The sequence below is a fragment of the Daktulosphaira vitifoliae genome, unplaced genomic scaffold (genome assembly GCF_025091365.1).
Source record: "Daktulosphaira vitifoliae isolate Bord-2020 unplaced genomic scaffold, ASM2509136v1 Scaffold_3, whole genome shotgun sequence".
Lineage (NCBI taxonomy): Eukaryota > Metazoa > Arthropoda > Insecta > Hemiptera > Phylloxeridae > Daktulosphaira > Daktulosphaira vitifoliae.
In genome coordinates, this window is record NW_026099574.1 from 7,133,711 (window position 1) to 7,148,250 (window position 14,540).

The 14,540-nt window shown below is 31.6% G+C and overlaps 4 protein-coding genes across 4 annotated transcripts; all 4 read right to left on the reverse strand.

Annotated features, from left to right (window-relative positions):
• Positions 1-2,678: 2,678 nt before the first annotated feature.
• On the reverse strand, positions 2,679-3,212 carry LOC126902012 (uncharacterized). The gene has a single exon (XM_050679035.1). The coding sequence runs from the start codon at positions 3,210-3,212 to the stop codon at positions 2,679-2,681; it is 534 nt and encodes a 177-aa protein (XP_050534992.1).
• Positions 3,213-8,131: 4,919 nt separating this feature from the next.
• LOC126903075 (uncharacterized) lies at positions 8,132-8,665 on the reverse strand. The gene is made up of 2 exons (XM_050681044.1): positions 8,392-8,665; positions 8,132-8,286 (listed from the first exon to the last, which is right to left on the reverse strand). The coding sequence occupies exons 1-2, from the start codon at positions 8,654-8,656 to the stop codon at positions 8,153-8,155; spliced, it is 399 nt and encodes a 132-aa protein (XP_050537001.1). The 5' UTR covers positions 8,657-8,665; the 3' UTR covers positions 8,132-8,152.
• A 507-nt stretch (positions 8,666-9,172) lies between these two features.
• Positions 9,173-9,921, reverse strand: LOC126903074 (uncharacterized). Its single transcript, XM_050681043.1, has 2 exons — positions 9,564-9,921; positions 9,173-9,504 (listed from the first exon to the last, which is right to left on the reverse strand). Exons 1-2 carry the CDS (start codon positions 9,878-9,880, stop codon positions 9,399-9,401), a joined length of 423 nt encoding a protein of 140 aa, XP_050537000.1. The 5' UTR covers positions 9,881-9,921; the 3' UTR covers positions 9,173-9,398.
• A 2,471-nt stretch (positions 9,922-12,392) lies between these two features.
• On the reverse strand, positions 12,393-12,937 carry LOC126902013 (uncharacterized). The gene is made up of 2 exons (XM_050679036.1): positions 12,644-12,937; positions 12,393-12,587 (listed from the first exon to the last, which is right to left on the reverse strand). Exons 1-2 carry the CDS (start codon positions 12,935-12,937, stop codon positions 12,393-12,395), a joined length of 489 nt encoding a protein of 162 aa, XP_050534993.1.
• Positions 12,938-14,540: the final 1,603 nt, after the last annotated feature.

Sequence of the window (14,540 nt, forward strand, 5' to 3'; positions counted from 1 at the left end):
GTACATTACATAAGCTTTAATTTAAGATATATATAAAAGTGTCAGTATTTCCGGAACACTTTCAAAAGTTAAGTTGAAAAAGTTAATTTTTTGTGAAAAAGTTGTCATTTTGTATTCCCCCTGTGGGCTGGTAAAGGGTTAAATTTAATAAAAAATATACTAAATGATAGGTAAAGACATCAATCATCTATAAAAAAAATTATATTGATATGTTCATTTTTAAAAAAATTACGGCAGTTTTTATTAAAAAAAATTGAAAAAATTTCGAAAATTAGCGATTTTTAAATTTGAATTTTTTTGGAGGTTTCCTCCATTTACGGGGAACGAGGGAAATTTTTTCAATTTTTGAGCGTAATGTCTTCAACTAGATACGATTTCTGATCTTTTGACGTATCGTTGAAAGAAATCCGTTCGGTGAGAGCTGAATAAAAGTGGTAACAAACACAAAAAAAAACACAATAAAACCAAAAGCTTCGCATCGAAGCTAAAATAAAGACGGCTCGGTAGATGAATATGAGTTTCCAAATTATAAACAATAATATTATTTAAAATTAGAATCCGATTTGAGCATTATTCTGACTAATATTTGTTTTCCTTTGGAATGTTTTGCAATAAAGCCATTGTTTTTGTTTGGTCTGGAACACCCTGAAGAAGCAAACAAACCAACTCATAATCCTGAAAAACTTGAAACTGTAGAATATTACAGTTTGCTCAATGCAAAAATGTTTCTTAAAAATATTATAGAAAATACTAAAAATATTGATTTTGGTGTGATAAAATCATTTATAATTTACATAGAAAAAATAAGTAAGCATTAGTTTAACAGAAATACATCGAAATTTAAGCACATATTATAATGAATAAAATATATAGTATACATTTTGCATGATTATTATGTATATTTAATGGAAATTGTGAATATTCAAATCAAAAGAAATGCTTCGATGCAAATCTGTAGACAGTGTTTAACTCTAAGAAATTGGTAAATTATACTAAAAACAAAATAAATTCCTACTTATTTTATTATTCCTGATATGTAGTTCTTTGATTTATAAGTATAATATATGAATAAATAATTTTCATAGCAATTAAATATAGTATAAAGTTGATATTTAATAATTTAGTATTGTAATTTTAAAGGAGAAATTATATGGTAGTTGTTATTATTATGGTAAAGGTACATAAAAATTGAAGAGTTTGATAAAATATATCATGATATAAAAAAGGATTTATATCCTGATTACAAGTTTTAACAGTTATGTGTTAATAACTTCAGAAACACTGATCCAAAATTTATCATAGACCAGTAGTTTTCTTAATTATAAATAAGCCTTTAATTCAGTATGTTGTCATTTAAAAAAGTTGTTAACTGATATATAACTTAAAAAGATAATCTATAAAATATTTTGTCATATATACTAATGATATTAGTATGATATTTAAGTTAATTAACAGTTTAATAAAAATTATTTGTATGTATTAATTAACCGTTANAAGTTAATTATCAGTTTAATAAAAATTATTTGTATGTACTAATTAACCGTTGTGAATTAAACTTGCATTATTTAACAAACTTATGATAAATATTTATTTATTAATTTAATAAATTAAATGTAACTTTTGAAATTTTATCTTATGTTAAATGTATAGATAAAATAAATATTAAAGTTCAAAATAATTTTGTATGTAAATGAAAAAAATTATGTAATGACAATTGATCTAGAAATTGTAATTTTTTTTAATTTAATGTTACTTGTAAAAAAATTAAATTATTATCAGAAAAATTATTTGTATGTGAATATATAATAAAACATTGTAAGTTGGGTAATATACTCTTTACCATATATGTACTATAGAAATGTTAAAATATTTTACAAATGTATAGTATAAAATAATAAAACACACAAAACATTTAATGTAGTCTATAAAATATTTATTAATTCATTTACAATTTTATAGGAAAAACATTTGATTTTATTATTTATATTTACAAAACTTATAAACAATTACTTTACATTATACAGTTATCGATTAACCATAAATATAATACTTTAACACGATTATTCGTACAACAATTATGATTGTCTTTATGAAATAAACACGTATCCTTTGATAAATCACAACTATCACGTAAAAGTATATCGATTCTCGGACAATCATAATCTTCCATATTGATTACTGGTTTGTTCGTAAATTTTTCGATAAACTTCTTTTTTTGCAAACCTTTAACGTAGAAATGTANTTTTTGCAAACCTTTAACGTAAAAATGTGTATACCGCTCACTGAGTTCATTCAGAATCGTCTGCAGGTTGTCGTAGTCGACATCACCGTCCGTATGATTTAATTTATGTTTATTACAGCATAGCCACCTATTCACTCTCGACGATTTGNACAGCATAACCACCTATTCACCCTCGACGATTTGGTTGTCATATAGAAATTTATAGGCGGTTTAAATACATAATGATCTAAACGGTCAAACGTGTACGCCGTCAGTTCTTTTACGATCAATTGACATCTGTAGTTTACGATACATTGTAAATCGACTACTAGTGACCCGTCCATTTTTTATGACTGTTAAAACTATACTAAATCTTTTTTGTGTATCCAACTGCTTTTTTTTAAACCATTCCATTTAACCAAATAGTTATCATTTTTACGACGTAAAATTTTTTCTATCAGAAACGTATTTGGAAAATTTGTTTTTTCAACTCCTCCCGGTAGAACGTTCCGTTAATTTGCGTACCGTCTTTATCTTTCAGCACATATACAACGGGTNCTTCATCTTTCAGCACATATACAACGGGCACTGTTTGTTTTATTTTATCTATGAAAAATATTTCATTAGACCAATTCTGTGTATATCCTTTGACGAAAGCGGCTTTATTTTTACTTATACGTACTGCGTCAACAATATTTAATATTTTTCGTGTAATGTTAGAATAATTCGGTAAACGATAAAATCGTACGCTATCGGGTTGTTTGGATGCTTGCGCTGGTCTTTGACGAATTGCCGAATGAATAGCATTGTTATAATCATTTGTTATTTTTTGTAATATACTCAACCATTGATAAGATCTCGAAGCTGTAAATTTTTTCCACATGCGTTCTTTAAGCGTACGGTTAAAACGTTCGATTACGAATGCCTTCACTGCAGAATATCTGTCGTTAAATACAGTAGACGNCTGTCTGTCGTTAAATACAATGGACATCTATTACAATTACTTATTATTGATTTAAACGCTGCTGTTACTGCTCTACCAGTTTTACTTTTTAATGGTACACACCATGCGTATTTTGTATACACGTCTATTACAGTGAGAATAAAAGTATAGTTTTTATTCTTGCTAGAATACTTTTTCATATCGACGAGATCCGCTTGCCACGTGTTGTCTTTGGTATAAGGTGTCACGATGCGTCTGGGAAATTTCTTTTTAGCTTGCTCATGTAACTCCTCTGCTATTTGGTCACCAACGGTTTTCATTCTATCACTCTGTTTTCTCTAAGTTCTTCTTCCAGGGATATTATTTCGTTATACACACCCGTATACCTGCACGCTTTGACGCGTGTAGAATAGATAGTCGCTGCACTAATTCGTTTATATCGTCCCAGTATATGTATTCTTTTTGTTTATTTGTTACAGATAAAAACGGTAGTCCGCCACCAAACTTTTCATTTTCGCTTGGTTGCCGTCCGTTAAATAACTGTTTTATTATGTTTTTATATTTATATCCTTGATTCGTTTTCAATTTTCCGTTAATGTTTCTGTGTACTCTAGTGTGTATGAGACACATTCCTCAGCATCATTCGATGTACGATTTTTAAATAAGTTTTTTGTTTGTTGTGCAATTTCTTCCAGAGGTTCAATGATAGCTTTCGCATGTTCGCGTATAAACTCTCTAGTTTGGTCCACACCACATTTAAGTTCCAGTAATTTTTTTCTAATACTTTTTTTAGCTTTTATAATACTTGATGTTATATTCTCCTCCGACTCCGACATTTTGTATTAATAACCAAGTGTCTAAAAATCAGCTCTTTTTATATAAATATCAAAACCTTTGCGATACCTCCCCTCGTTTAAAGGAAAATCTTTCGCTATCAACAAAAATTCAAATCTTCCAGAGTTCCAGCATTTAGCACACATTTCTTTAAATTCTATAAAACTCATATCTGACGAACAATGATCATCGTATATGTGTTTTAAATTAGTTTCGTCTTGTTTGTATAAAATAATCATATTCGTATTGTCTCTGATGAGTTGTTTTGGGATACGAGAATACGTCTGCGATAAATAAAATATATCGATACCGTTGTGTCGACCTCTACAAAAATATGATTCTATGTTTTTTTGTTTTTCACATACGACATCGTCAAATATAAATATAGAATTAAAAGTTGCTGTTTCCGGTGGTATTACTTGATCGTTATCAGTGTAAACGCTTATATATACCCNGGTGTAAACGTTTATATATACCCCTTCTACGTCATTGATAATATTCTCTAAAATTTTATACTTGCGTTGATCCGGAGTTTTTGTATAGAGGTATATGTTTTCAAATTTTAAGCCGTTTTCTTCCGTCTGTAAATTAAACATTACGTTTGTTTTACCACAATTGGATGGTCCGCAAATTATACAACGTATATTATCGGGTAGCAAGGGTCCGTGTTTCATTCGTTTCGATTCAGATTTATTCAAATCGATGTTGGAAACAGGTAACTTACACGTTTGTACTTCGAAAAACATCACGTATAAAAGATTGATACAAAACATCCACTGTTTTAAACGATGATTCGACATCGACGATCAAACAATAATAAACGCGGTTACGGTTTAGTTAATTCTCTTATAAATAATCTCCCTGTAGAAGTTCATTGGCCAACGTATCAATACCTAGGACCCGGTACGCGATTGGAAAAACGATTGGCTCGTGGCGATTCCGGAAAAAATCCGTTGGATTCAGTAGCTCGTGATCACGATATAGCATACAGCAAATATAAGGATATTAAAAATCGACATAAAGCCGATTACATTTTACAAAACCGAGCTTGGGAACGTGTTAAGGCAAAAGACAGTACGTTCGGAGAAAAAGTAGCGGCATACGCAACTACCAATATAATGAAAGCGAAACGTAAACTCGGAATGGGAATAAATTTCAACTCGATTGTCAGTTCGAGTCGAAAAGCGATGCGTAAAATGAAGGGTAAAAGTGCAAAGAAAGCGAGTATCACTGCACTCGCAGCGGCNAAGAAAGCGAGTATCATTGCACTTGCAGCGGCAAAAAAAACATTCAAAGACTCGGCTCGAAAACCTACTACTCCTCGCACTATAAAAATACCAAAATTTGGTGGAGCGTTACCCTTGATTCCTATTTTCGCTGGTCTTTCTGCTCTCGGATCGTTAGCCGGTGGTGCTGCAAATATAATCAAAGCGGTGAATGATGTAAGAAAAAATAAAAATGTAAAAAGCTCAGTTAAAATCGGTGGGGGTATGCTTTCAAAAAGAGAATCAGCTTTATATTTGAAACCATTTCAAAAAAACTAACTCATATGCTACCCAGTGATCATCCACTAAACAGCGATGATATTATAAAATATGCGAGATTATTCAAACTGTTTCATTTTCATAATGTCTTTTTACGAGATAACTTACCTAAAACACCAAGAAAGATTGAATGTGCTGTAGTAAATTTGGATGATGATACGGGTAAAGGCACGCACTGGGTAGCATATTATAAAAAAAATAAAACTGTATTTTATTTTGATTCGTTTGGTAATTTACCACCGCCTTTAGAATTACGCAACTATTTAAAAGATTGTCGTATAAAATTTAATTACACTCGTCTACAAGAGTTCGATACGTTTGTGTGTGGACAATTGTGTTTGAAATTTTTACTGGAACAATGCAACGATCGTTAACGTTATCTTTTCAAGATAACCAGTCTAGAATGATCAGCACTTTTTTTCCACCCATTGAACTAGATGGAACTGCAGAATTAGCACTTTTGAGTTTACAAGCATGCAACTCTAAACCAAACGTTAGTGAAAAAAATAATTATTTTCGTGTTTTAACCGATGCAGACAATCTCGGGAATTCAATGACCATTAATGGATCGTTTATTGATTTATCAATACCGATAGGATCTTATGAACTAGATGATATAGGTAAATATCTCTCGGACGAATTGAAAAAACATAATATTATTTTCAAGTTAAAATCCAATGTGAATACATTGAAATCGGAAATGTTTTGCGATAAAACAATAGATTTCACAGCAAATAATAGCATAGGAGAGTTATTGGGATTCAATAAACGAATGTTTGAAGGTGGTATAGTGCACGAGTCGGATCAAATGGCTAACATTAACCCGTTATCATGTATAAGAATAGAGTGTGATATTGTACATGGCGCATTTGTGAACGGACGCGAGACGTGTTCGTTTCACGAGTTTTATCCTTTGGTGTCTCCTGGCTATAAAATTGTAGAATCACCTAATAATCTAATATATTATCCCGTATTGACTAATCAAATAGATAACGTAAAAATTGAAATTAAAGATCAGAACGGTGAACTTGTCGATTTCAGAGGTGAAAGTGTAACAGTTCGTGTTCATATACGTTATGGGAATACAATATAACGTTAAAAGAAAACGTTTTCTCGACATTGACAACAGTTATGTTTCAAAACTTCCAGGGTTAACAAGAGAAAGCTTGAATACTCTCTTGAACCTTGGTTACACGCTCGCAAAACATTATGGAAGACATTCTGAACATACACGAAAAGCCGTACTTCGAATAAATTATAACAAAATTTGAGTATCATTCGTATCAACCATTTTCTAGTAATGCGCTGTCGAATAACGATGAAATACGGATTGCGATACAACATCAAGATTTGTATACTCTTCCCAGTGAATCGCTGCTATACATCGAAGGCGAAATAGAGAAAAGTATGGAAATAGGTGAGAGTGTGTCATTTGTAAAATTAATTAACAACGGTATTATGTTTCTGTTTGATGAAATTCGTTACGAATTAAACTCGGTTGAACTTGATAAAGTAAGAAACCCTGGTATAACAACATGTATGAAAGGTTATGCCTCTTTTCAAACGGCAAACCTTTACCGATATCAAAACGCTGGATGGAATGAAAGTGGTGACAGTAAGTCGAAATTTGAAGTTTGTATACCTCTCAAATTAATCATTGGGTTTGCGGAAGATCATCGTAAAATTATAATCAATTCTCGACAAGAACTTATATTGCATAGATCCAGCGTGGATATTAACGCATTAAAATGTGAGCGAGTGAATGGTAAAATAAAAATCGCAAAAGTATTGTGGAGAATGCCACACATAAACGTAGAAGATAGTGTTAGATTGAAACTTTTGAAGACGTTAGATTCTCGTAAACCACTTTACATCGCTTTTAGAAGTTGGGAGTTATTTGAATATCCATTTTTACCATTCGTGGGCCANTGAATATCCATTTTTACCACAAACAACAAAACATTCGTGGGCCGTAAAGACATCTACACATACTGAAAAACCTAGATATGTGATTATAGCGTTTCAAACTAAACGTAAAAACAATATATCTGCAGATATGAGCCGATTCGACCACTGTTCTCTATCATCACTCAAAGTTTTTTTAAATTCAGAATCTTATTCATATGACAGTTTAAATATTGATTTTGATAATGATAAATATTCAGCGTTATATCAAATGTGTTCAACATTTCAAGATAGCTTCTATAATATTGAAAATGGTGATCCTATTTTAACTAAAGTAGAATTCAAAGATACCGCTCTTTTGGTTGTCATTGATTGCTCGAAACAGAATGAAAAAATTAAAAGTGCTCCTGTAGACGTTCGAATTCAATTCGAAACCAAGATTCCTATACCAAACCATACGTCAGCATATTGTTTTATATTACATGATACAATTTTCGAGTACAACGCAATGACTAGTGAAGTACACAAGGTAGTTTAATCTATGTTATTTCAAATCAACGCATTTACAATGGTAATTGTTATATTATAATTTGTGAATATTTACAATTGTAATCATTATTTTATTTTTAAATTTTTTAAATAAATAATTATCATTGTAAACAATTTTTTTTAATTTTGTTTTTCAANTTTTTAAATAAATAATTATCATTGTAAACAATTTTTTTTATTTTTGTTTTTCAATTTTTTTTCATACTCTTCCATCGCCTTGAGAGTTATTAAATCTACTTCTAATGCTCTTTTTTCATCGTAAAAATCATTGTTCCAACACGCAACGTTTCCTAAATTTATAATTATTATAATTACAAACATTATTTATTATTATTATTGTTATTATATTTTTTTAAATATATCTTTTTTACAATGCTCAAATGATTTTTACTTACGTTTTATTTCTTCGTTATCATCATCATCATCATCATCATCATCATCTATAGATTTTACAATATGATCCAATGTGTCTTGAGCAATTAACTCCATCAGACTATCTTCCATGTTTAAATTTTCTGACGGTTGTGAATCTAAGTGAGAATTCACCAAAGAATTTACATTATCCTCCCATGTTGCTTGAGTAATTAACTCCATCAAATTCTCCTCCATACATGAATTTTTCCACGGATGTAAGCCAGAGAGTATATAATTATTCTCCATCGATTCAACAATCGATTATGGAATATTTATCGGATGATTCTATTTCGACTTGAACGGGATAATCTTCCATGAACCAAACATCAGGGAATAATTCTTCAGTCTATTAAAAATATATTAATTCTATTATATTTATATAAATAGAAATATTTTAAGTTTTTACCAAATTTTGTGAGAATTCTTCAATATTTATACTGCTTAAATTATTAAAACATTTTTCTTCGATACCCGACAGTGAATCGGTTTTCTTGTTTAATATTTTTTGAACCTGTGTTGACATGATGTGGGTTTCAATTCCAAATAATGACTAACACCCTACAGTCTCTTTACACTCACAGTAAAATTCAAAGTGATGATTTAGCTTTTCTTATGATACTGTGATTGGTTTAAATTTGTTGACGTTTAAAAGAAAAAAACATCTAGAGAGAATTCCATGAAGTCTAACAGATATTTTTGAATTTTTATTACGTTTCGTTTTTTCCCCAATTTATTTAATACTTGGGTGCATGTACAGTTCCATCCACCTCAATAACAACAACCATAATTTTAGCAACTTATGTTTTATATGTAGTATTTAACCCATGAGAGTACAACATTTTTAACATGATTATTATAAGTTTTTAAATAATAATCAAACAGCGATTAGACGTGCAAATATTTATTTTTTTCAATTAAAAATGAGTTATAATACGTTATATTATTCATCTTTTTACAATAATTTTAGTAATATTGTCGTTTTCTATTATTAAACAGTTGATTCGAAAAACCCGTTACAACTTTGAATATCATCAACATCATCGTAAATATTCTCGAAGTGATTTTCCAAAAGATCTGGTTCGTTATCGTTGTTTCTAAAAATTTTTAATTTAATTTAGTTTTATACAATAAACAAACCAAGTAAAGTATTTACCTAATATTTTCATTTGTCATTTGCATAATATCCTGATTGGTTTGATGTTTGAAATCCACTATGAATTGTTCCCAAATACGTTTAATAATACATTTATAATCGAAAGTAACGATTTCTTTGTACAATGCGGTCGATGTTTTTGACATAACTGATATATCCGTATTTTTGACGATCGAGTACATTAAATTTTCGGGTAATAGTAAAAACTTGTTTATTACTAAATCCTTTATTTTTTCAGAAACTTCTTTACTCTGCATACACAATAATTTACAAGTTTCCAATTTCTCTTTTGCTACCTCCAGAAGACATGATTTCATTTCTTTCAGAACAATTAGATTTTCTTCCGTCAATGATACACGTCCCATTTTATGTTCTTCAATACCTTTACCCAAAATCGACAGATAATTTTTCGAGAAACATTTAGATTTTACAATGTTGAAATTTGTGTTTAGATAAATTTTTGATTTACATGAATCATCCATGAACGATATCATTTCATCGATTAAATGTAAAAAACCAGTAAACTTTAAGATGTCCATCCATAAATACATAGTCTGTGTTATTATTATTACCACTGGTGAGTAACGATCGTTAATCCATGTGCAACCGATGTGTATGAATTTTCTATCTATAAAACTCAAATTGAATACAGATGTTCCCAGCATAACAAAATCGGGTTGAGATGGATACCGTGTGGATAATTTCACATTTTTTACACCTGCACTTATATCATACTTCACTAATCCCACACGATTAAGACATACGACAACATAATAGGAGTTTTCTTACGTTCGACCTCGATTTATAGATATTTCTGAAGAGGGCGGGGAGGGATTTGAAATACGGTTCGTTATTTATTCAAAGAAACAGAAATAAAAAATCTAATTTGGTGGCAGAAGGGTGGAGGGTAATTTTATCTTTGCAAGTATACGGAGGGAGGCGGTAAAATATTATATCAAGTATAAAATGAGGCGCTAAAATACGTTTTATCAAATAGCTTCATTGATAAGCATTACATACACTCTCCTCTAACTATAATGTGATAAGAGGTAAATGAGGCGCCAACGAGAGGCGCTAAAATGAGTATATGGGGAGAGGCGGCTCCATATACACACATCAATAAGTGTAAAAAGTAGTTTTGAGTGTTTACAAAAAAAAGTAGTATACAAATATTTTTTACAAAATCAAATTAGATCCATTATATAATTTTTAAATCTTGGAATTTACTATGCGTGTTCAGAGTAACTTAATAGCATTTATAAATTTATATAATTCTTAGTCCAAATTAAGATAAATAACTGAAATAGAAACATTGAAAAAAATGTTCGAACTTTAATAGCATTTAAGCATTACAAAACGGTATTAAGAATAGATAAAAGTCAAAAAAATATATTTAAAATTTTTATTGACTCATACTCATTTTTTGACAATATTATTATTGTCAAAAAATGATTTTGCAATATTCTCATTTGTATTCGTACAATCAATATATTTTCCATAAATAAAATATATATTAATGATAATAGTAAAAGAAATAAATATTTCTAAAATACGTGTAGTACTTACTATAGGTTATTAATACCTATTGTATAATAATCTGGTATTATCAAAATACTAAATGGGTAATTATTTTTGTTTTAATTATAAAAATAGATATTTATTAACCATTTATTATAATATGAATTCTAAATTACATTTATTTACAATTTTAATTCAGTAAAATATTACATTAAAAAATCTTAAAACTATATTTACAACTATATATACAACACTTATATTTACAAAAAACCTTATCATAAAATTCAATTACACGATTTAGCATACAATATATTTTACATTTGTCAATATGGATATTTAAAGAATTTTACAATCTTATTACTATTATAAAAAATAATGTTGATCAAATTTCTTCCGGTGGAATGGCATAATGACCGTAAGCCAGCGTGTCAACTCTGTTGTCGAGCTTGTAGCGCTTATCGTCGAAACGGTTAAGCGCCAACTTGGTTGTACGTAAAGTGCGTACCTCGTGCTCGAAAGAACGAATTGACACGTTCTGTCGGTACGGAGTGTACGGTAGTGATAATGTCGGTGGAATCTCACCATCACGTACGGTTCCGATGACTACACGGGCATTCTCACCGGCCAACTCTCGTTTCGACGCATCGTCGCCATCGTTATCGTTTTCAAACAAACATCGTTTGTAATCGTCCAAAGACAGATGGTTGCGGATGACGTGTCCGCGGATCCCCTTAGACTTGATGAGTTCGCTGCCTTCCATGTCAAATGCATAGCACTTTGAACGAAGTGCAGCGATCTCAAAGAGGGTGAGGCCGCCGGTCTCGTCTGAAAACAGACCAGGCGTCTTCTTCCTCGAGGTCGAGTAGCAAGGGTGATCCTTGGGCAGGCTAGATGCGTCCACGTACACCAGTAAATCGGGGCTGTCGGCTAAATCCTGGTAGAAGTCGCTGACTCTGAGCAGGTATATGAAGGAGTCTGAGAAAAATTAAAAATATATAAATATTGTAAAAATATTTCTACTGTACGATTGTACTCACCAGTATCCATGTAAACCAATTCGATTGCACTGCCATAATGTGGTTTCAATACGTCGTAGAAGTACTTGTACATTAGCGTCTTGCTAATGTCAAGCACTGCTAAACCGACGTATATTGGTTTGATAAACTTGACAATCATTGTGTCCATTATGACGGCGCACAAGCTTTCGCCGTATTTGATACAGTCGTTGAAGGTTTACGAGCTTGTTTAGACGTTCGGGATTGGAGATTAGCTCAATACAAATGCGTTTCCGCATGTTCTCCATGGTTTTTCCTATAAAATGTAAATATTTATCGAATAACCCACAACTGCTTTAGCATTGAGCGTGCACTTACCAAAGACGGCATTATTTATTAATTTGAAAAACGCTATTTCAAAAGCATTTGCCGCCTGTTTCCGCATTTCAGTGTTCAACTCAATGTATGGTTTCAACAAAGTGCTTTGTTGAAACTCTAAAACGCGGTGCACCTGTGTGACAAGCATATTAATATCATAGCTAATAGCTCTAGGTACGATGTATATACTTTATCGACTTGCAGTCCGTGTGCAATCGCCTGTTTTAAGTTGACATAGTGTACGACGTACCGTTGTTTGGGTTTCAAAGTGGCCATGAGTTTGGTCTCTTTGGAACCAGGCGGTACATCGTTGCCAGGCAAGAACGGGAAGTCATTGTGCTCGTCATGCAACTCTTCTGGATACGATACATCTACTTCATATATACGCCCCATATTACCAGTGTTCGAAAGCAATTGAAGGTCGGTAAGAGGATTTGCTCCTTCATACCACCGGAAGCCTCCGTACGGCATGGGCTGACTCATAGCCCAACCGTAAAGGTTATTGCCTATATACATTAAATGTTTTTAATCCACTAAATTATTGTACTTTTATATAATACTTACAATCTTGATACACTCGCCAGGTGTCTTTGAATTGTTGGCCTTGGCATAGTGCTTGACGGCCTGCACCAGCCCACCACGAATGCCCTGTTCCACCATCAGTAGCATGTCGTAGTCGTTCAAGAGCTTCAGCTTCACCCTGGTGTACTTCAACATGCAATCGAAGCTAAAACCCGGTGCGGTATAATAGTGCGCCGGGTCCAAATTGTATGTTGTAATACAGATGTCGTGAAAGTTCTCAAACACGTCAGCCAACAACAGCACGTCAATCTTTAGGTATAGGTCGCTGTACTCACCGAGAGTTGAGCAACCGAAACGATTCCACACCTCTGTGGCGTGTCTATAGTCGTCGTCATCGATATTCGACTCATTCAACTGACTATAGAAAGCGTCGCGGGGTGGTAGTACCGTTTCGTCCCATTTATCCCAACTATCAGTGTACTCGTTGGGTTTGGTTTAGGTGCGAAAGGGTATACGCCAGCAAGGCCTCAAAATCAGCGTAAATGACAAACGGTAGCCGTTGAGTCTTTAACAACGCGTAAAAAGCGACCTTATTATCCTCTGCCGGCATAACGGGTAAAATTGGTTTATTCTTGCTGCATATTAACTTGTGTTGCTCCAACGCTTGTTGACCTCGAAGAATATGTTTTTTAGACATATCATTGAAGCTGGTGAAGCAACGTTTGCAAGTGTATATGCGGCATTTGTGTTACATTACGAGTATCATTACGCGTACATTACATCTGTATACAGATACAATGTATACCAATGTATGGTGGGTGGGTGAAGCGGGGGGACCATAATCCCCATTTTCACCCTACTAAATTACTGTGTTAAAATCACCTTAAAGTTACTTTATTGGTTTATTTTTAGTTATATAAACAGTACAACAAGAGAGATACTATCAATATTTGCGAATTTTAAAAATTTATACACATGTTTTATAAAAGTATATATATATATTATAAGTAAAAAAACCATTTTAAGTAAAATAACGTAAACTATTTCAAAAGTTTGAAAAAAATGTTAAATTTTAAGATCTCGTTTATCATTGAGTTATACTTAATTTTCTGTATTCTAATATATGTTAAGACAGACGATTCAGTTCATTCAAGTTCAACTGAGGGGACTAAATATCTAAAATGCTCTTACTTATTTAGTGCTTTAACTCACATGAAAATAACTCAACTAATGTTAAAAAATACAGATTTAAATTTGATAATCGCAATAGTCAACGTAAAAAGATATGCCGAAATTGTCAATAAACAAATAAGTACATTATATGAAAAAAATAAAATGAATATTGGATCCTTGTGGCTATTAAATCTTTATTTAAATAGCGTATTTGGACCAAATAATAAACAAGACATAGATAGAGAAGATAGCCGGTATAAAACTATTGAAGACACTCATGATTATGTTCTGCAAATTTTACAACAAGAAGCCAACAAATGTGATACGAATAATGTATTCAATATTGATATATTGGAGTTTGAACATCAAAATACAGAATCAATGAGAACTT

What these genes read in the sequence shown, in the direction of transcription:
- LOC126902013 (XM_050679036.1), bottom strand. Translation starts at nt 12,937, where the DNA reads ATGAGTCAGCCCATGCCGTACGGAGGCTTCCGGTGGTATGAAGGAGCA. An exon ending in ACGGACTGCAAGTCGATAAA is followed by an intron (nt 12,588 to 12,643) that starts GTATATACATCG and finishes CTTGTCACACAG; the next exon opens with GTGCACCGCGTTTTAGAGTT.
- LOC126903075 (XM_050681044.1), bottom strand. Translation starts at nt 8,656, where the DNA reads ATGGAGAATAATTATATACTCTCTGGCTTACATCCGTGGAAAAATTCA. An exon ending in TGATAACGAAGAAATAAAAC is followed by an intron (nt 8,287 to 8,391) that starts GTAAGTAAAAAT and finishes TTATAAATTTAG; the next exon opens with GAAACGTTGCGTGTTGGAAC.
- LOC126903074 (XM_050681043.1), bottom strand. Translation starts at nt 9,880, where the DNA reads ATGAAATCATGTCTTCTGGAGGTAGCAAAAGAGAAATTGGAAACTTGT. An exon ending in ATGACAAATGAAAATATTAG is followed by an intron (nt 9,505 to 9,563) that starts GTAAATACTTTA and finishes AAAAATTTTTAG; the next exon opens with AAACAACGATAACGAACCAG.